The sequence below is a fragment of the Microcaecilia unicolor genome, chromosome 2, assembly GCF_901765095.1.
Source record: "Microcaecilia unicolor chromosome 2, aMicUni1.1, whole genome shotgun sequence".
Lineage (NCBI taxonomy): Eukaryota > Metazoa > Chordata > Amphibia > Gymnophiona > Siphonopidae > Microcaecilia > Microcaecilia unicolor.
The window spans coordinates 322,630,859-322,651,342 of record NC_044032.1 but is presented as its reverse complement, the minus strand read 5'-3'; the positions used below and the strand labels follow the sequence as shown (position 1 = coordinate 322,651,342).

General features: G+C 44.4%; 1 protein-coding gene across 1 annotated transcript in view; it reads left to right on the top strand.

Annotated features, from left to right (window-relative positions):
* The window catches only part of ELP1 (elongator complex protein 1), a 1,128,708-nt gene that overhangs the window by 1,019,546 nt on the left and 88,678 nt on the right, over positions 1–20,484 (top strand). The window contains 1 exon segment of the mRNA XM_030194341.1: positions 11,869–11,980. Within this exon segment, the coding sequence (XP_030050201.1) occupies positions 11,869–11,980 (112 nt within the window).

The following is a 20,484-nucleotide window of genomic DNA, read 5'->3' as shown; positions in this document are numbered from 1 at the left end:
AACAATTGGGGGAGGTGAATTATGAAAAGCCAGCAACTCAGTGGAATAGGGAGTTGTCAATCGGCCTGCAGGGTGAGAAATTGAAGACTTATCTTTTGAATATTCAAAAGGTAACAGAGAATGTGACACTGAGGGAGACTCTTTATAAGTTTGTAATGAGGATGTATATTTCACCGCATAGGGCGATGAGAGCAGCAATGCGGGAAGATGATATTTGTGTCAGGTGTGCTCACTCCCCAGCAGACCTTGGACACATGTTTTGGAGCTGCCCGTGTGTTTTAGAGTTCTGGACGCGGGTGTGTGAGCATGTGTCGGTTCTCTGGGGGGTGACATGGAGCCCCCACGCATCACAATTGTTTGATCAATTCAAACTCTCAGTACTGGGTGTAAAAGGGCTAAAACCTTTTTTAAAGCGTGCGGTTCTTATGGGGAAAAAGGTAATTTTGCAACAATGGATAGTTGTAGAGCCGCCTACTTTCCAACAATGGAGGGCTAGGATGATATTTTTATGTGCTTTGCAGCGCAAGGGGGTGGGAGATCTTTCCTCGTCCAAGGGGGAGGTATATTGTCAGATGTGGTTGCCCTTTTGGGACTCGTTAACATCAGTTGCACATGTAGAATCTTGAATTCTTGAAAAGTATGTCATGGCAGTAAGGTCGGTTGGGGAGGGTTTGAGCTAAGTTGGTTCTACATGGGTGCAGGTGGGTTGGTAGTGGGGCAGTAATTGGAGCAAGTAGAACACGCACTGGGTTTCGTGTTGGAGGCAGTGGCGTAGCCACAGGTGGGCCTGGGTGGGCCAGGGCCCACCCACTTAGGGTTCAGGCCCACCCAACAGTAGCATATGTTTAGTGGTAGCTGGTGGAGATCCCAAGCTCTGTCAGCTGAAGACTTCCCTTTGATGGTAAGCCAAGGTGGAAAGAAGCGTTTTCTCACCAGCTGGGATATTTTTTTGGTGGTGGTGGTGAAGAACACTTGGTGCCCACCCACTTCTTGTCTAGGCCCACCCAGAATCTATTGTCTGGCTACGCCCCTGGTTGGAGGGCTGGGTAGCGATTCTAATATTACAGATGATAAGTTATGTTAATGGTATAGGCAAAAGTGGGGTGGCCAATGTAAAGGTTAGGTATTATGGTATAGATGGATGGATGGATTAGTATGTAAGGGTTTAGGTTGTTGGCATGCCCTCTGTGAGTTGTTTATGGATTAATAAATCATTTAGAGTAACTAGGGGGGGGGGAGAAAAATGTAAAATTCTTGATGATAGTATTGTATGCCGTTTGGTTGTTCACATGGTTTATGATTTCCATGGTTATTTTTGAACCCTTATGTATTTGTATGTGGTATCATCAATAAAACTATTGAAACATAATAATTATTTTAAAAGGTAGATAAATTTAAGCTAATTTAAAATGAGGCCAAAGATTTGCCCTGCATCCTGATTAGGTGAAGAGAGGTACTTTATGAATCATAGATCCTGGAAGAAATGTCTAACGTCTTTGAGTTGATAGTTGTCAGTACTAGCCAAGGAGCAGAAAGATAGTGTATTGCAATTCTGTAAATGAGAGAGAAGTTACTGGTGGGGGTTGATTATATAAAAAGGAATTCAATAGGGGATGATGTGCTTAAATGGAAGATGAGGTACTCCGTTGAGGTAGATGGATGAGTAGCAAGAGGAGTAATAAGCATTCCCCCTTTCCTTAGTTGCCTATGGACTCTCTGCCTTGTACCACCTAAGAGATTTTAATGCACTCTTGAGAGATGAACTGCTATGGATTTACAGCCTACTTCACTGACAAAGACTACCCAGTAATTACTGTGGATTCTTTTGGATTCGTATTAGATAAATGAAACCTTTATTAGAGGTGCTAAAATCTAAACACAATGATTAGCTATATATAAACAATCATTACATCACTGGCCTCTACATCTCTTAGACCAGGAAAAGAAGCAAACAATGATTAGCCATATATACAACATCACTACATCACTGGTCTCTACATTTAAGCAATGCTAAGAGTTCTTAGACCAGGAAAAGGAAGCAAACAATCTTTACATCACTATATACATACAATCATCACTGGTCTCTACATCATCCAGGCTCATAACATCAGCTGGGGGGGCCCGGTTCACAGCGAGAGCCAGGAGCTTCTTGGACCAGGAACAGATCCTCTGCGCAGTTCATACGTTACTCACAGATGAGCCCCACTCTGCTGTGTCAAGCCCCCCTTTTTATTAGGCTCTGAGCTCATGATCAGAGCTATGGAAAATTACAGAATGTACATGAGAATGCAGTCACATGCTTCCGGCCCAAGTAAACAAACCACTGGCCAGGTGGCTCATCTCCTGAACTCCAAGCATATCCTGTTTCCCTCCTGCACAAACGGAATTGGTTAGAGATGTGCCTTATATTCTGCATTCCAACTTACTTTCACACAATCAAAGTTAAACAGAATTACTTCTAATCAACAATACAGTCTGACTGCACCAGTCAGTCAAGACAGAGATGAAAAACAATCTTTAAAATTCACTTCCATTACGAGAGCAAAGGATGCTGGTAGACAATTGCACAGCATTTGTTGCATTGCAAAGTACAAGGTTTGCTTAGTTTTCTGCTGTGGGATACATTGAAATTTGGTCCCTATTTAGCAAAGAAAGGAAAAAGAAAGTCAAAGATCTTGTTAAAGAACTTAACCATGAATTTCAAAAGGCAGTCAGAAAAGACAAAGACCGATACTATAACATCATCTGTAAAGAACTTCAAATGGACAATAGATTAGGAGAAATGAGGACAGTTTTTCAACATATCTGTGAAATCCAAAAGAAATTCCAGGCGCGAATAGGTATGTTAAAGGATGCCAACAGGCAGATAACAACTAAGAGATACATCAAAAAATCAAAGTTGGAAGAGATACACAGAAGACCTGCACAAAAACACTAATGTAGATGATACAAAAGAGATCATTGTGTGCCCACAATACAATAACCATCAATTTTACAAGAAGTAATAACCCTAAGATCACTGCCAAGAAAGAAGGCTATTGAGAATGATGGGATTGCTGTTGAACTACTACAAGCTACAGAATGTCTGCTAACTTGCTTACCACACTTTGCCAAGAAACCTGGGAGACAGAGAAATGGCCAACTCACTGGGGAAAAAATCAGTCTACATTCTACATGATTCCCCAAAAAAGGATATCTAATGGACTGCACAGACTATCAGTTTACTTGGTGCCGCATGCCAGCAAAATCACACTGAAGATTATTTAATAAAGAGCCATACATAAAAAGAGAGCTGCCAGATAGGCAACAGGTTTCAGAAGGAAGTTTGTATGTGTTTTATTCACTGGCTGTGTTGACCATGTCATAATGTGGAATTTGTGCATAAGACAAGAAGCTACAGTCAAGACAGCATGATGAAACCAGTTAGTTCACAATTAGCAAAGGAATTCAGCAGGGCTGCATTCTCTTTCCCTATTCATAGTAAACGAAGCAGGATTAAAAGATGATGAAAAGGTTTCAAAGTTGGAGTAAGGAATGTCAACAGCCTCCGATATGCTGATGATACTACCTAGAAAATGAAAGCGAAGAAGATTTAAAGATCCATAATTTAGAGATCCTTATTGATAAAGCTAAGATGCAAAGTGAAAAAAAATGGGACCAAACCTGAGTCTGACAGCTGTGCTGGGAAAAATGGTGGAGGCTATTATTAAGAATAAAATTACAAAGCACATACAAAAGCATGGGCTACTGAGACAAAGTCAGCACGGTTTTAGTGAAGGGAAGTCTCGCCTCACAAATCTACTGCATTTTTTCGAGGGGGTGAACAAACGTGGACAAAGGGGAGCCAGTGGATATTGTATATGTAGATTTTCAGAAGGCTTTTGACAAAGTGCCGCATGAAAGACTCCAAAGGAAACTGGAGAGTCATGGGATCGGAGGCAGTGTATTATTATGGATTAAGAGCTGCTTAAAGGATAGGAAGCAGAGAGTAGGGTTAAATGGCCATTATTCTCGATGGAGAAGGGTGGTTAGTGGGGTCCCTCAGGGGTCTGTGCAGGGACCGCTGCTTTTTAACATATTTATAAATGACCTAGAGATGGGAGTAACTAGTGAGGTAATTAAATTCACAGATGACACAAAATTATCCAGGGTCATCAAGTCGCAGGAGGAGTGTGAAAGATTACAAGAAGACCTCGTGAGACTGGGGGATTGGGCGTCCATTTGGCAGATGAAGTTCAACGTTGACAAGTGCAAAGTGATGTATGTGGGAAGGAGGAACCCGAATTACAGCTATGTTATGCAAGGTTCCGCGTTAGGAGTTACGGACCGAGAAAGGGATCTGGGAGTCATTGTGGATAGGACGTTGAAATCTTCAGCTCAATGTGCTGCGGCGGCTAAGAAGGCGAACAAAAATGTTGGGTATTATTAGAAAAGGGATGGAAACCAAGCATGAGAATGTTATAATGCTGTTATATCGCTCCATGGTGCGACCGCACCTGGAGTATTGTGTTCAGTTCTGGTCGCCTCATCTCAAAAAAGATATAAGGAATTGGAGAAGGTGCAGAGAAGGGCGACAAAAATGATAAAAGGGATGGGACGACTACCCTATGAGGAGAGGTTAAGACGGCTAGGACTCTTTAGCCTGGAGAGAAGGTGGCTGAGAGGTGATAAGATAGAGGCTTACAAAATAATGAGCGGGATAGAGCAGACAGATGTGAAGCGTTTGTTTACGCTTTCTAACAATAATAGAACCAGGGGACACAAGATGAAATTAGAATGTGGTATGTTTAAAACAAATCGGAGAAAGTTTTTCTTTACTCAGCGCGTAGTTAGACTCTGGAACTCATTGCCAGAGAAGGTAGTGACGGCAGCTGGCCTTGCTGAGTTTAAAGGGGGTCTGGACAGATTTCTGAAGGAAAAGTCCATTGATCGTTATTAAATTTTGGGTTTTTTGCCAGGTTCTTGGGGCCTGGATTGGCCGCTGTCGGAGACAGAGTGCTGGGCTTGATGGACCTTTGGTCTTTTCCCAGCGTGGCAGTGCTTATGTGCTTATAGAAGAAAAAAAGTGATGACAACAGGAGCAAAAATGAGCCTAAAAATTGATGCTGAAGACATTGAAGTCGTAAAGAATTTCTGTATTTTAGGATCAATCGTCAACAAAGCTCAAGAGGTATGCTATAGGTTAACACTTGGTAGACCTGCAGTGAAGGGTTTGGAGAAGATTTTCAAGTCATGTGATTGTTCATTACAAAATAAGATTCAAATTATACAGACAATAGGTGTTTTTAATATTGAATTCTAAAAGCAAAACAGAGCATAGTTGCATTTTAATTGTGGTGCTGGAGACACAAATACCATGGACAGCCAAGAAATCAAACACACAGGTCCTTGACCAAATATAACCTGAATTCTCACTAGAAGCTCAAACGGCTAAACTAAAACTATCATATTTCGGCCATATTATGTGACAGCAATAAGATGGTTTGATACAATCACAGCAACAATGAATTCTCCATTAAAACGTCTCCGTACACAAACAGAAAATTCTGGAGAAAGTCAAGAGTCCTCTTTGATTTGAGGGCAGTTAATCATTCATCAATCAGCAGTTAGGCCAAGAGGATATAAAGCTTTTAGATAAAGCACTTGTATAAAAACATGACAAAGGTTAGTCATGAAACTCAGGTCTTATTTTTCTAGTACGGGGTACCATCTTGGCTTTTAGTCTGTAGTTCACTTCAGCCTTGGTGCTTATTACTTCCAAGAGTGGAAAGAGAGCAGTCTATAAAATCCTGAATGGTGTAGAATGAAGTGAATCGATTTTTTTTTTGTTCACTCTTTCAAAAAGTACAAAGACTAGGGGTCACTCAATGAAGTTACATGAAAATTTTTTAAAACAAATAGGAAATTTTTTTTAACTCAACGAAGAGTCCATAGTCTGCTATTGAGACAGACATAGGGAAACCACTGCTTGGTAGCATGGAGTGTTGCTACTATTTGGGTTTCTGCCAGGTACTTGTGACCTGGATCGGCCACTGTTGAAAGGAGGCTAGATGGACCATTGGTCTAACCCAGTATGGCTATTCTTATCTTCTCATAACCAAAGAATTTGCTGAGAATTAGAATAAGATGCGTTCCAGCCCTTTTGTGCATTATTTGCCCCTTAATGTATATTAAAAGGCAATAATGTGTTAAATTTCTGTAATGCACATAGATCTAAGGTACCATGGGATACACATGAAATGCAAAGCATGCAAATACATGCAGAACACCTCGTTACTGTGTAAATTACATAAAGCAACTGTCACAACTGTCAGGAATGGTGAGCCCTTGGACCAAAGCCAGAGCTTTGGCAGACAAATCACCTGGGCTGGCACAGGCAGGAATCAGAACAGACTGGACTAGGAAAAACTAACAGACTCAGCAAGGCAGGACAGAGGTAACTAAACACAAAAACTGGATCCAGACAAGGCAAGGAAAGAAGGCAAAGGACCAGAACTGGAACCCAGACAGGGCAAGGCAAGACTCGGGACTGGAACCCAGAAATGCAAGACAAGGCAAAGCACAGAAGTAGATTAAAACTGGGTCTAGAAAAGGGCAAGACAAGGCAAGGACTGGATCCAGACAAGACTAGACTGAAAGAGACGAGACAAAGTACAACTAGACAGGCAAGACAGGGTAGAAGCTAGGCAACAAGAATAACAGAAGCAAGACAATAAACAAGGCAAGAACAGGATTCAGGATTCTCGAACAGGCTTGGCTGGAACCAGATTCAGGATTCTCAAACAGGCTTGGCTGGAACTGGATTCTGGAACGGGCTTGGCTTGGCTGGAGCAGGATTCTGGAACGGACTTGGCTTGGCTGGAACAGGGACAGAACCTAGCTCAAACACACAGCAGGGGCAGAACTTAGCAGAAACAGAGCTCAAGAGCCAGGAAGCAAACATAGTAGGCAAAGGATAAGCAGACTAAGGGAAGACAAACAAGGAAAGAAGCAATGTGCTTACCAGCATCCACAGCTGGAAGGGAAAGGCCAGGCAGATTGAGAGGCAGCAGACACACCTGCATAGCAGTGAGGTAATTAAGGACAATGCTGGCTTCTACAGACTCTCAGAATAAACAGACAAGAACCACACACACAGGAAATAGAACAGAGAATACAGAAACAGAGCTTGGCTAAAGAGAGAGTGGCTTAAACACAGAGCTTAACTATAGCAAGAGTCAAAAGCAGGGCTAGACTAAAAGCAGGAGCCAAGAGTAGAGTCAAACAGATACAGACACCAAGGGCAGGGTGTGGCTGTACAGCCAGGCTTTCAGGATCAAGGTTCAAAAGCAAACTCACAGAAACAAAGCATTGAAACACAGGACTCAGGGAAACACAGAACAGACCTTCAGGAGCAAGACTCAGGAACAAAGCCAAGCATGGATATGATCTAAACAGGTAACACAAGATTAAGAGACCTCTTGCAAAGGCAACGTAGGAAAGCTCCCTGGGTCCTTATAAAGGAGTAGGCTGATGATGTCACAAGAAGGAAATGAAGCAGAAGCAGGGAGACCAAAGCAAGGCTTGGCTTCAGGGGCACCAAAGCGAGGCTTGGCTAACAGGAAGAACAACAACAGGAAATGAAGCAGGGAGACCAAAGCAAGGTTTGGCTTACAGGAAGAACAACAGTAGGAAAAAAGGCAGACTGGAGAGGTTGCAGGGCTAGATACAGAGAAAAAGTAGGTCTGAACATAAGGGCATGGCCACAACTGTGACAGCAACTTGCTGTGAACACCACAAACTGCATTACTAGAAAAATAGCGCCAGCAAAAAAACTGGTGATATTTTTTCCTGGCCATGGCCTGATGTTCTCAGCCACCGCTCCAGGGGCCAATGCTCAAAAGCAGGAGCTGCTCCCCTTCCACCACTGATACCCTCTCCCCCCACACCCACACTGATACCCCTCCACACAATCGCAGCCCCTCCAGCCTGAAGAATGCCCCCCTACCCGATTGAGTCAGGATAGGATTGACTGTGGATTCCTCCTGCTACAATCCTACTAGGCCCCAAGGATATTGCAAAGTGGCAGAGGGGGCTTTTTGGTGACTGAGAGGGTCATCAGGCCAAGGGGGATGTGATTTGGGGGGGTCTTAAGGATGGGGGGATTTTATTTGGAGGGCCATCAGGAAGAGAGAGAGGTAGCTCTGCTTTTGAGTACTGGCTCTTTTAAGAAGTGGCCCAGGAGCATCCGTCCATGGCATAGCGCCCAGTGTTCTCAGGCGCTATGAATAGCACAGCATGTGAAGGTGATTATAAGCTGCACTATACATATACTGCAGGAGTGTTGAGCTACTGCAAGTTAGTCACTTCTGCAGAAAATTAAGGGTCTGTAAAAGCCCAACTTTTACCACAGCTTAAGAAATATCCCCTTATCAAAAGTACTCTAGCTTTTTTTTAAAATTTTTATTTATAACCATTTAAATTTTTACAAGCGATAAAACAACTTGCTGGAAATACAGAGAAAGTAATATGTAGGAATTATTTCAGTCAAGTAATTCTATTCTCTTCCTTAGACCACTAAATAGGGAGAGTGAAACAAGATAAGGAGATCAATTAAACAGTAAACAGAAAAAAAAACGTGGTATTAACCTGATTATCCCCAGATATTACTTGTCTAATTCATTATTCTACATTGATCATCTGGTTGGCTTCTTCAAGGCCAATACAGTGTATAGTCAAATCATTTCACTGAAAACATACTTATTGTCCAGTATTAATTAAAAATAATACATCTGATTACATGCTTTCTCTTTTAAAAACCAGAAGTTATTTAACAATACCTATACTTAAGTCTCTAATTCAAATCCCACTAATTAAAGTAATCCCAGTTTTCACAGGCTTCACTCCTTTTAAAGTAATAATTTGAGGAAATATTTCTGAGGAAAATTTTACGAGTCATACCCGGAACTCTGGGAAAAACAATAATCTCGATATTAATCATCTATAATAATATAATATTCATTTTATTATTCAAAATTTCTGGTCTATTATCATTTTCAAAATCATAACCACATCTTGCTCATGTAGAATCATTTGTTATATCAATTTTTTACTCGCAAAGGGTTCAGTTGAATTGTCCATGTAACTCTCTAATAAAATTATATCTGAAACAAAATTATTTACTGCCACCGTTAGGTCCCGAAACGCCTTCCAGATGGTATTCAATGTAACCTCCACGGGAGCCAAAAACTCCGTTGATTTCTCATAGGTGTTTAGGAGTGGTTCCGCCGATTCGGGTTCTGTTGTAAACGTCCTCCGTTTCAGCGTATACCTCTAACTCACTCCTCCACTCCTTTGGACATGGTGGTTGAATAATTCGGGAGCGACGGAGTTGTTTTTTCCAAGTCCAAGAGCGTCAACGCTCCTTCACCAGCGCTAATCAAAGGACTCGCCAACCCTTTCATCTGTGGGCAGTTTGTCGCGCAGCGGTCCCGCGCTTGCTGCTCAGGGGATAAAGCGCTGGCCATCGGCAGCTGACCGCCGGTTGTCCCCTTCCTCTCAGTTAAGGTAACTGCAATTGCAGAGAGGAAATTTACATAAGGAAGACGAAACTTCAGAGGGCAGCTGGGCCGTTGGACATACGAACTTCAGGTCACCATCTTATCACTCTCCCAGTTTGGGACACTCTTTGTCTGGTTTCTCTTCAGAGGCCTGTCTGATATGGGTAACCCTTCAGCAAAGCCCTCTAAGTCATTGAAACACACAAGCCCCTCCACCCCTACAAGGTGGTGTCCCTTTGGAGGGGAGTACTCTAGCTTTTAAAGTTGGTGAGGCTTCTACTGTTGTCTAGACAAGTTGTCTAGGATAGAGGTGAGAAGGAAGAAACGAGAAAAAAATGGCAGGGAGCATAATTATATCAAGTAAGAACTAAGGGGGCATTTCTATAACTGGGTGCCACCATTTGGGCACCCTGAGAGCAGGTAGTGGGTACCTATTCTATAACAGAACTTAGGTGCTTAGGTTCCATTATTTAATACTAGCATAACCCAAGATCAACAGATGTAACATTTAGGCACCCACTTCAGTCATAGAGCTGGTCTAAGTGTGGACACCTAAACACAGCAGGGATGCTCATAACTTACAGTATTCTGTAAGCTACATACATACGTGGGAGCCCCATCTATGTCCTGTCCATGCTCTTCCCCTTTGTATACCCCTCTTGCAAATACCTACCATGCAAGTTAAGTGGGTATTTGCAGAATAGCACTTAAGTGGCCTACTGGCATAGACATGCATAAGTGGGCATATACACACTTGTATGTTAGTATTCTAAACATTTATGGATGCATAAACATTAATTCCTAGTTTATAAAATTTCTCTTTGCATTGTAGACATAATAAATATATTTCAGTTATATTTTGGGGGCTAGGGGTGTAAATGGTTTATTGGGGGTGATCTTTGTTCTTGCTCTGCTTTTAAGATTAATTACTTGTTCTACTGGTTCAATAAATAAATTTATATCTATACTAGTAAAAAAAGGCCCGTTTCTGTCAGAAATGAAACGGGCGCTAGCAAGGTTTTCCTCGGAGTGTATGTTTGCGAGAGAGAGTATGTGTGAGAGATGGAGTGTGTGTGTCAGAGAGAGAATGAGAGAGAGAGAGACTGAGTGTGTGTGTGTTTGTGTGAGAGAGAGAGAGAGTGTGTGAGAGACAGAGTGTCTGTGTGTGTGAGACTGTGTGTGTGTTTGTGTGAGAGAGAGAGAGAGTGTGAGAGACAGAGTGTCTGTGTGTGTGAGACTGTGTGTGTGTGACAGAGAGATGGAGAGTGTGTCAGCGAGAGTGTATGTGAGAGACAGAGATTGAGTATGTGCCCCCACCCCCCTCTCTCAGGACCCCCCTCCCCCCCTTTATGGTCTGAGGACCCCCTTCCACCCCAACCTCTCTGGTCTCAGGACCCCCCTCAGGACCTCCTCTCCCCCTGCCCCCTCTCCAGCCACCCATGTCCAATGACTCTGCTCTCTCACCTGCCTCCCCTCCAGCCACCCAGGTTGTGTAGCGAATTCTTCGGGGCAGGCAGGAAAGATCCCCAGTCCTGCCTGCCCGCTGCTGGTGCTGGCGCTGACCCTCCCTCGGTGCCGGATCGCTGTTCAAAATGGCCACAGAGACTTCCAATGGCAGACTCGCTGTAGTCTTGGAGGCCGCCCTTGTAAGTGTCGGCGGCCATTTTTAACAGCGATCCGGCAGCAGGGGAGGGCCAGTGCCAGCAGCGGGGCAGGCAGGACCGGGGATCTTTCCTGCCTGCCCTGAAGAATTCGCTACACAACCTGGGTGGCTGGAGGGGAGGCAGGTGAGAGAGCAGGGTCATTGGACATGGGTGGGGGCAGGGGGAGAGGAGGGTCGCTGTACATGGGTGGCTGCAGGGGGGGGCAGGGAAGAGGAGGGTCGCTGGACATGGATCAGCTGTGAGGCATGGAATGTTTTTTTTTTTCTTTTTTCGCGGGTTCTGAAGTTCACAGCATAATTGCAACGGTGACGTCAGCCTGACTATGGAGCCTAGCTCATCAACTCCGAAGGAGCCACGGACACAGGCAGCAAGATTAGAACGTTGGAGGTGAGAATTATTATATAGGATGTGTATATTGTATGTATATACATATATATTTTTTTTTTCTTTTTTTCCGGTTATGAACTTGCATTTCTTACAAACTTTGTTTAAGGTTGTGTTCTGTAAAGACACCACTATCTACTTTTTATGCTAGCTGAACTCACAAAATTAAGCTAGTTTAACAGTATCATGTTTTAGCTCTTTGATTTCTGGCTCTTTGTGGTTATTGTGAAATCATGGTAGATAACAAACATTTTCCATAATGTTAATGCTTTGTTTTGTAGATGAAGAAGCACCCGAGGTCCTGGACTCTGACCTCTTTTCAGAAACTAGCAGCATCATGACAGCCAGTGACACGAGTGGCAAATATTCTCACAGCAATTCCAGGATATCTTCGTATGTACCCTGTCTTTCCATCCTATGCATATAAACTGCAAGATTTTTATAGCTGATAAAATGACTCTGTATGGGACTGTTTTCAAATTATAAGGACCTATGAGTATTGAAAGGTTGAGTATAAAGGAGACAGTTTCCAAATTGTATGCACTGGGGCAAAGAGAGTGCACACCTTTTAACCAATTGCTTTGTACTGATTTTTTTTTAATTGTTTGAAGATTTTATTAAACATTGAAAATTGTACAACACCTGATAAGGCACCAAAGTATAACCAAAACATATATCACAGTAACTCTTCTCCCCAGCCCAAAATCCTTTATAAAGGTTCAATGTGCCCAACATATCAAACTATATCTTCAAATTTAAACATTTTGTGAAGGTCCCCTCTTCCCACAAAAAACCCTCCTCAATCTCAACCCCCTCACTCACCTCCCCCCCTTTGATAACCTTCCCCCCTACCCCCCCCAGAACTCATCCCCCCCCCCAATTAACATGAACAGTTCTTCAAGAAGGGCTCCCACACAGTCTCCCACTTCCCCACAGTACGACACTGCTCCGCACGAAGTCTCTCCCTTTCACAAATGAACCACAGTTTGTTCAGCCATCACACCCGAGAAGGAACTACGGGAGACTTCCAATGAGCTGCCAATACCACTCTCGCCGCCAACATAGCCTGCCTGGTCAACAGCCCCTGCGATTTGGTAAGGCCCCGAGGCTTCTTGGAAAAAAGGAAAAATTCCGGCGACCACTTAATAGGTCTCCGAAACCAAGTTTGTAATCTATATTGAATAGATTTCCAGTAAGCCCTCACTTTAGGGCAGGGCCACCAAATGTGACCCATAGTACCTCTCTGACCACATCCACGCCAACACAAAGGAGATACATCCGAAAACATGTGGTGCAACCTCACAGGTGTCAAGTACCATCTATAAAGCACTTTCAGCACATTCTCCTGGAAGGGAACAGATACCCTCACCCAACCACTCTCCCATACAGACCAGTCGGCCTCATCAAAAGTGACTCCTAATTCTTGATGCCAACGCTCTCTGTGAAGAAGACTTGGGCGAATCTGCCGACACTGATAAGAATAGAGACACGTAATTAAACCTCTAGTGGTCTTAGAATCCTCACAAAGATCTTCCAAAAAGGAATCATCTCTCAGTATTTGAGCCCGAATTTCCCTAGAGGACAAGAAGTGTCTTATCTGCGAATAAGCAAACAACTTTTGAGGCAATATCGGAAACTGGTCCCGGAGGGACTCAAATGAAATCAAACTACCATCATCAAAAAACTGACCCCAAGACACCAATCCCAATGTTGCCCATCTAGAGAAGGGCCCAGGACGAAGCCCTGGAGAAAATAGAGGGTTATTAGCAATGGGTGATAACCTAGAAAGCACCCTATCTGACATAATAAAAAGCCCGTCCCAATAAAAGAAGGTTGATAAGATCGAGGGACTCAGGTCTGTTTGCAAGGCCCTATATCTACTTGGGAGCCACATTAAGGAGTGGAGGGAACATGAACCCACCTCGACCTGTTCCATGTGTACCCACAACTTATGAGAGTGAGCCTGAAACCACTCAAAGGCCAGACGTGCCTGAGCTGCTTTATCATATCACATAACGTTAGGAGCTCCCAAACCTCCCTTCTTCCGTGTCCGATACAATAAAGCTCTAGGCAAACGAGGGCGCTTATCAGACCAAACAAACCGGACCAATCGATCCTGTAACTTCGCCAAAAAGCCCCTAGAAATACGAAGAGGTAGCACCTGAAAGCGATATAACATTCTAGGCAAAATATTCATCTTTAATGTGGCAATCCTACCTAGCCAAGACAATTCGGAAGCGTCCCATTTATCCAAATCCTTATAAAGATCTTTCAACAAAAGGGGATAATTAGCAGAGAACAGATCCTCTAGCACCGGGGTTAGGGTAACCCCTAAGTAAGTTAGCCCTCTGGTAACCCAGCGAAAAGAAAAGGAAGCTTTTAAAGATGCCAATATCGGAGAAGGAATTCCAATAGCTAATGCCTCCGACTTGCTCATATTTAATTTAAACCCAGAAACCAAAGAATAAGCACCCAAGTTCTGCATAAGATTCGGTAAAGAACGCAACGGTTTCGTCACAGAGAGCAGAACATCATCCGTGAATAAAGCTAATTTATATTCCTGGTGTCCCACTAATATTCCAGTTATATTAGGATCCGATCGGATAGAAATCGCAAGAGGTTCCATGACCAAGGCAAAGAGCAACGGTGATAATGGACACCCCTGCCTAATGCCACGATAAAGGGGAAACCCTGGAGAATTACCTCCATTGATACGAACACAGGCCCGCGGGGAAGTATAAAGAGCCTGTACGCATCTACAAAACCCAGGCCCCACTCCAAACCTTTCTAACACCTGAAGCATAAAAGGCCAATGGACGCGGTCAAAGGCCTTTTCAGCATTCAAGCCCAACAAACAAACAGGCAAATTGCTCTTCTTGGATACATGAATCAAGTTAATCATACGACGGACATTGTCCATAGCCTGTCGGTTAGGAATAAAACCAGTCTGGTCAGGATGTATTAAGTCTGGTAAAACCCTCGCTAGATGATTCGCCAACACCTTCGCCAAGATCTTTACATCAGAATTCAAAACAGAAATAGGACGATAGGATGCACATTCCGTCTTATCCTTACCAGGCTTTGGAATGACCGCGATCCAAGCTTCCATCATAGAAGAAGGAACGTCCTCTCCCATTAAGACCTGAGAAGCTCCGTCAAGAAAGGGGCCAACTCCCCCCTAAATGTTTTGTAGAATTCATTAGGCAATCCATCTAGCCCCAGCGACTTCCCTGCTGGCAAGGATTTGATTACCCTTGTTACCTCCTCCACAGTGACCTTGCCATCCATTACCTCCTGTTGTGCTACTGTAAGCTGCGGAAGAGAAGAAGCCGAAAGAAATTTTTGTATCTCTTCAGGGGACGGATTAATATCAGATGAGTAAAGCTTTTGATAAAACTCCTGAAAGCATTGACAAATTCTCCCAGATGAAGTCACATACCCGCCCTTTCCATCCCCCACTTTCAAAATTTTACAATCAACTTTTCACTGAGATAACTTAATCGCCAAAGCCCTACTGGGCTTGTTAGCATGTACATATTGGAAGTATTGATATTCAGCATTGACAAATTGCAACTGATCCGAGTAGATCTGATCCAATTTTAAGCGAAGTCCCTGAATCTCCCTCAAAGTAGCCACCGAGTGCGATGATTTATGCTGTTCAGATAAAGCCGACAGGCGGGGCAGACACTCGGCTACCTCAGCCTGTTGCTTCCGTGCCCTGGAACTAGCCTTCTGAAGAAAAAATCCCCTAGAGACAGCCTTCAAGGCATCCCAGACTACCCCCAAAGCTGGACCAGAGTTGACATTAAACTCTAAGTACTCCTGTAAAAGCTGCCTGTAACCTGCAAGAATCTCCTCCTCCCTTAACAGTGTAGTATTCAAAGTCCATCTCCTTTCTTTCTCTTTCTCCCCAAGAGAAGGCAAACAGGCCCATACAGGAGCATAATCCGAAAGGGTACATGTTCCTATATCAGCCACCCATCCCGCGTGAGTTAACGAAATATCCATTAACAAATAATTGATTCGAGATAAGTATCATGAGAGTGGGAATAAAACGAATAATCCCGAACTTGTGACTGAGCAATTCGCCCATATGTCAGCAGCACCAATATCTCTTACAAACCTGTTAAAAGCTTGAGATATCTGAATATCCATACCCGATGACTGTCCTGATCTTTCTAAAGCCGGATTTAAAGTAGCATTAAAATCCTCCCCCCCCCCCCACAATCAACTTACCAGTTGGACAGGAAGTAAGGCGACCCACCAATTTATGCAAAAATCCCCCTTGATCTTCATTTGGTGCATATATAGAAACTAGGTTAAGCGCCACATTATCTACTGTAAGACTTAAGAGTAAAAACCTCCCCTCCACATCCCTCTGCACCTTGGTAACTTGTACCTGCAATGACGAATGTAACAAAGTAGCTACTCCCCTTCTTTTAGATCCATCTATAGCAGATGCACAAAAAACTAAAGGATATTGAGAAGAAACCAATAGTCTTTCATGGTCCCTTCTCAGATGAGTCTCCTGGAGGAACACCACATGTGGTCTCAAATGCACCAATTCCTTAAAAATGTTTTGACACTTCTGAGGTGAGGCCTTTAACATTATAAGACAAAAACTTTATATCCCTACTCATAAAAGCAACCTACCTGCAACCAGGCAAGGCACATGAAAGAATGTGGGATGTGGGAGCCCCCCCAAACCACCTGCAAAACAGCACCAAAACGAAAGAGAAACCCTCCCACCCAACAACCCCCAAACATTACCCCTTCTCTCTGCAAAAAAACAATTCCCTCCTGTTCCCCCCAACCCCCCTCCCATCCACAGCCACCAGACCGAAGACCCATCAAAGCCTCCTGTCTAGGAAACAAAGAACAAGCAGTCACAGTATCCCACAGCACACTCGGATCCCCCCCCCCCCCCCACACACACACACATGCCCATACCACTCAAACCGTCTCACTCTAATCAATCCCGCCAGCCAGCCACCTCACTACCCACAAATCCAACCCACCCCTCCAACTAATAGCAAAACCACATGTAGCACTCACACTCCACTTGCATCCCCACCCCCTATATCCAGTGAACCGTATATCCAGTAACAAAACCTCCCTCTCTCTCATTCAGCCTTCACTACACCCTTCTCACCAGAACCTGCCTCCCCCCTACAGCAAACATACACCCCATACACACTGTAAAGTCTTTTGACAGAGTGTCCTTCAGTAATCCAACAATCCTGATGCCTGATCCTCCTGGAAACCCATTGAAGATCAAAGTCACAAATCAGGACAAAAAATTGAAAGATAGACCACAAAGCACAGTTTACTGATTACTTCTCCATGCGAGACACACGCTTCCATCTCTGTAATTTAGCTTTCGTCTCCGATGCAATATCCACAGGAGGAGAAGCGTGAGGTGCCAGTCCTGCTTCATGCAACCTTTTCCAGGCCTCCGACAAATGCCTCACCCGAGACGCTGTCCCCTTTATAGTGAAGCATAATGTGAAGGGAAAAGCCCAACGATATTGAATCTTCTCTTTAATCAAAATGTCAAGGGCAGGCTTCATGGCTCTTTGTTGTGCCAGAGTAAAAAGAGAAAGATCTTGCCCCTACCCTGGCATCGTTGAAATCCACTGTTTTCAATGAAATGATTTGACTAAACACCGTATTGGCCCTGAAGAAGCCAACCAGATGATCAATGTGGAATAATGAATTAGATGAGTAATATCTGGGGATAATCAGGTTAATACCATGGGGTTTTTTCTGTTTACTGTTTAATTGATCTCCTTATCTTGTTTCACTCTCCCTATTTAGTGGTCTAAGGAAGAGAGTAGAATTACCTGACTGAAATAATTACTACATATTACTTTCTCTGTATTTCCAGCAAGTTGTTTTATCGCTTGTAAAAATTTAAATGGTTATAAATAAAAAATTTAAAAAAAAAAAAAAAAAGAAATCCACTGTGGTGGACTGGCGAGCACACTGCAGCCCAAGTTCCTTAAAGGTAAACGAGGCAAACCGTGCAATAATATCACGGGGGCAATTGTCTGCCGGCTTTTTCAAAGCTCTCTGCGCTCATTCCACAATACATTCCGTTGGATCCAGAGCAGTGCCCACCAGCTTATCACACAAAGCACGCACGATGGTGGGAACATCCTCAGCGTCCCCCGCCTCCAGGACTCCACGAAAACGGAGATTTTTGCGACGTCCCCGGTTCTCCAAATCATCTATCTTATACTGGAGCTCATCCCAAAGGCCAAAACCTCGGTAATCCGGGACTCCGCCATGCTGATTTGCTCCCCCTGGTCGTCCATGCGCGCCTCCAGTTCCTGTACTCTGCCTCCCAATTCGTGGAGATCCGTACTCATAACATCAATCCGCTCCAGGATCGCTTCTTTAGAAGATTTTATCTCTGCCCGAATCGCTTCGAGACTTTTCGCCAAATTGTGGGAGGCACAACTTTTGGTGCTTAAATCTTGCAGCTCAGATTGAGAAAGAGCTGAATCAGAGTCCAATCCTGAGGGCCAGGCCGGCGACACGTGGCGTTGTGGGCCTTTGCCCTGCTGTCGCACAGAGTGCCATTCACCCTCCTTGCTAGAAGCCACAGCGGACTAGGAGAGGAAGTGACGTCACCGTAGGAGAGGAAGTGACGTCACCGTATAGCATGGTGGTCTAGCTCTGCTGCTCCCATGCCCAACACCGATTTTTGGGGTAAAATCGCGAATCAACAACCGAAAAAACGGGGTTTGGATGAGCGGATTCTGCCACTAAACACCTACAGCCATGAGCAAAACAGTTTCCAGCCGGAAAAAAGATGCGAGCGGAGAAAAGTGTGGCGCCTAAGGCCGCTAAACGCCACGAGTCCCCAGGGCGTGCTTCTCTTTCGGACTCGGATTCCGCTTTGTCTATGTCAGAAGCACGAGCACCTCCCTTGAAAAAAGGTATCTCCAGCGAACTCAGAAAATTTCTATCCAACATTCAGACTGAAATTAAGCAGTCCAAAGATGAAATCTTAGAGCGGATGGATACCTTAAGCGCTGACCTCCGTGAGTTAGGCGGCAGAGTGGAAGAAGCTGAGCTGAAACTTGACGAACACGCTGAGTCCCTGAGCAAACATGCTGAACTTCTCCAGGAAATGGAACACAAGCATGCACACTTGGAATATAAGATGGATGATCTTGAGAACAGGGGCCGGAGGAATAATCTCCGCTTCCGTGGTGTGCCTGAGGGCGGTGACACAGAGAACGTGGCTGAAATAGTGCAAACGTTGTGCCTAACTCTGCTCGGCCCTGAAGCGGGTGAGATGCGATGCGAGTTGGATAGAGCCCACAGAGCGCTGGGGGCACGCAAAGAACAGCAGACCCGCGACATAATAGTGCGTTTCCACAAATACGAAATTAAGGAAAAAATTCTGGCGGCCGCTAGAACGACTGAGCGCTTGGAATATGGAGGGACCCGCATTCAGGTTTACCAGGATTTATCACAATATACATTGCAACTAAGAAGACAGATGAGACCAGTGCTGGAGGTCTTGAACAAACATAAAATACCTTACAGATGGGGATTCCCCTTCGCTCTCCTTTTTACCCTGAAGGGCAACAAACAGAAGGTACAAACTCTACAGGAGGCTTGGGAGACCCTATATGCTGCGGAACTGGTTTCTGTAAAGTCTCCACCTGGGGCAGTAGCGCCTACCACCCGAGCGAAGCTCCAACGGTGGCAAAGAATTCCAGAGTCGACAAAGCGTGGCACTCAGAAGCGCTGAGATGGACTGAGTAGGTTGGACTGACTCCATAAGACCAGGTCACCAGGGACATGGTGTAAGGAAAATACACTACTCTGGCCTGGCAGAGGTACCTATTTTGTACTGTATATTATGAATGCGGGCGAGGATTCTGCACATAGGTATAAAAATAAAAAAAAAATGTGTTAAGTTCATGGTTGGCTGTACTGGTAATGGTGGAGGGTAAAAGGAATTAGCTGATGGATGGAACGGGAGAGTTAGTTGTTTGATTCGATAAGGCAGGGTTGGGGGGATGGATGTGGGGTTGGGACTGTGTGAAGGGTGGGGAACTTCCTCAAATCCCACTTGGAGGCCATGGTCTTTCAAGTGGTGAAAAAGGACGGGATGGGGGGGAAGAGGCTAGGGGAGAGAGGGATGAAGGGGGTAGGGAAGGACGTGGCTGGCAATTAAGATCATACACTCTACGACATTTTACAGAGTGGTCTTGGAGGGATAAAGCTCCTTAAGAACGATACTCCATTTAATGAAGGGTACAGGTTTAAAAATCTTATCTTATAATGTAAAAGGCCTTAACATGCCTCAGAAACGGCAGAAGTTCTATAGAGAACTGGGACAGCTTAGACCACATGTGGCTCTTCTTCAAGAAACACACTTGAGGGGAAGGCACGAAAGACTTCTCTCCTGCTCGGACTACCCGGTGGCGCATTTTGCCTCTGCGGCAGGGCCCAGAAGGGGAGGTGTGGCAGTTTTGATACATTCCACAGTGGGGGCGCAGGTGCTTAGAATTAAGAGGGACCCGGGTGGACGCTATATTTTCTTGCATGTTAAAATTGACCAGGTGGACCTCACTATCGCCTCTATCTATGCCCCAAACGAGGGACAAGCAGGTTTTATTGAGAAAGTTAAAAATTCATTGACCTCCTTTGCACAGGGCTCCCTAATTATAGGAGGGGACTTCAATACAGTGATGAACCCAGGCATGGATCGCTCTGGAGCCTCTAGAACGGAGGGACAGAGGGATGCACAAGCGCTGAGATCTTTAACTCAATCTTTGGGCACAGTGGACCTGTGGAGGGTTCATAATCAGAGGGTGCGAGACTATACGTTCTATTCCCCAGTACACCAATCATACTCCCGCATAGATTATATC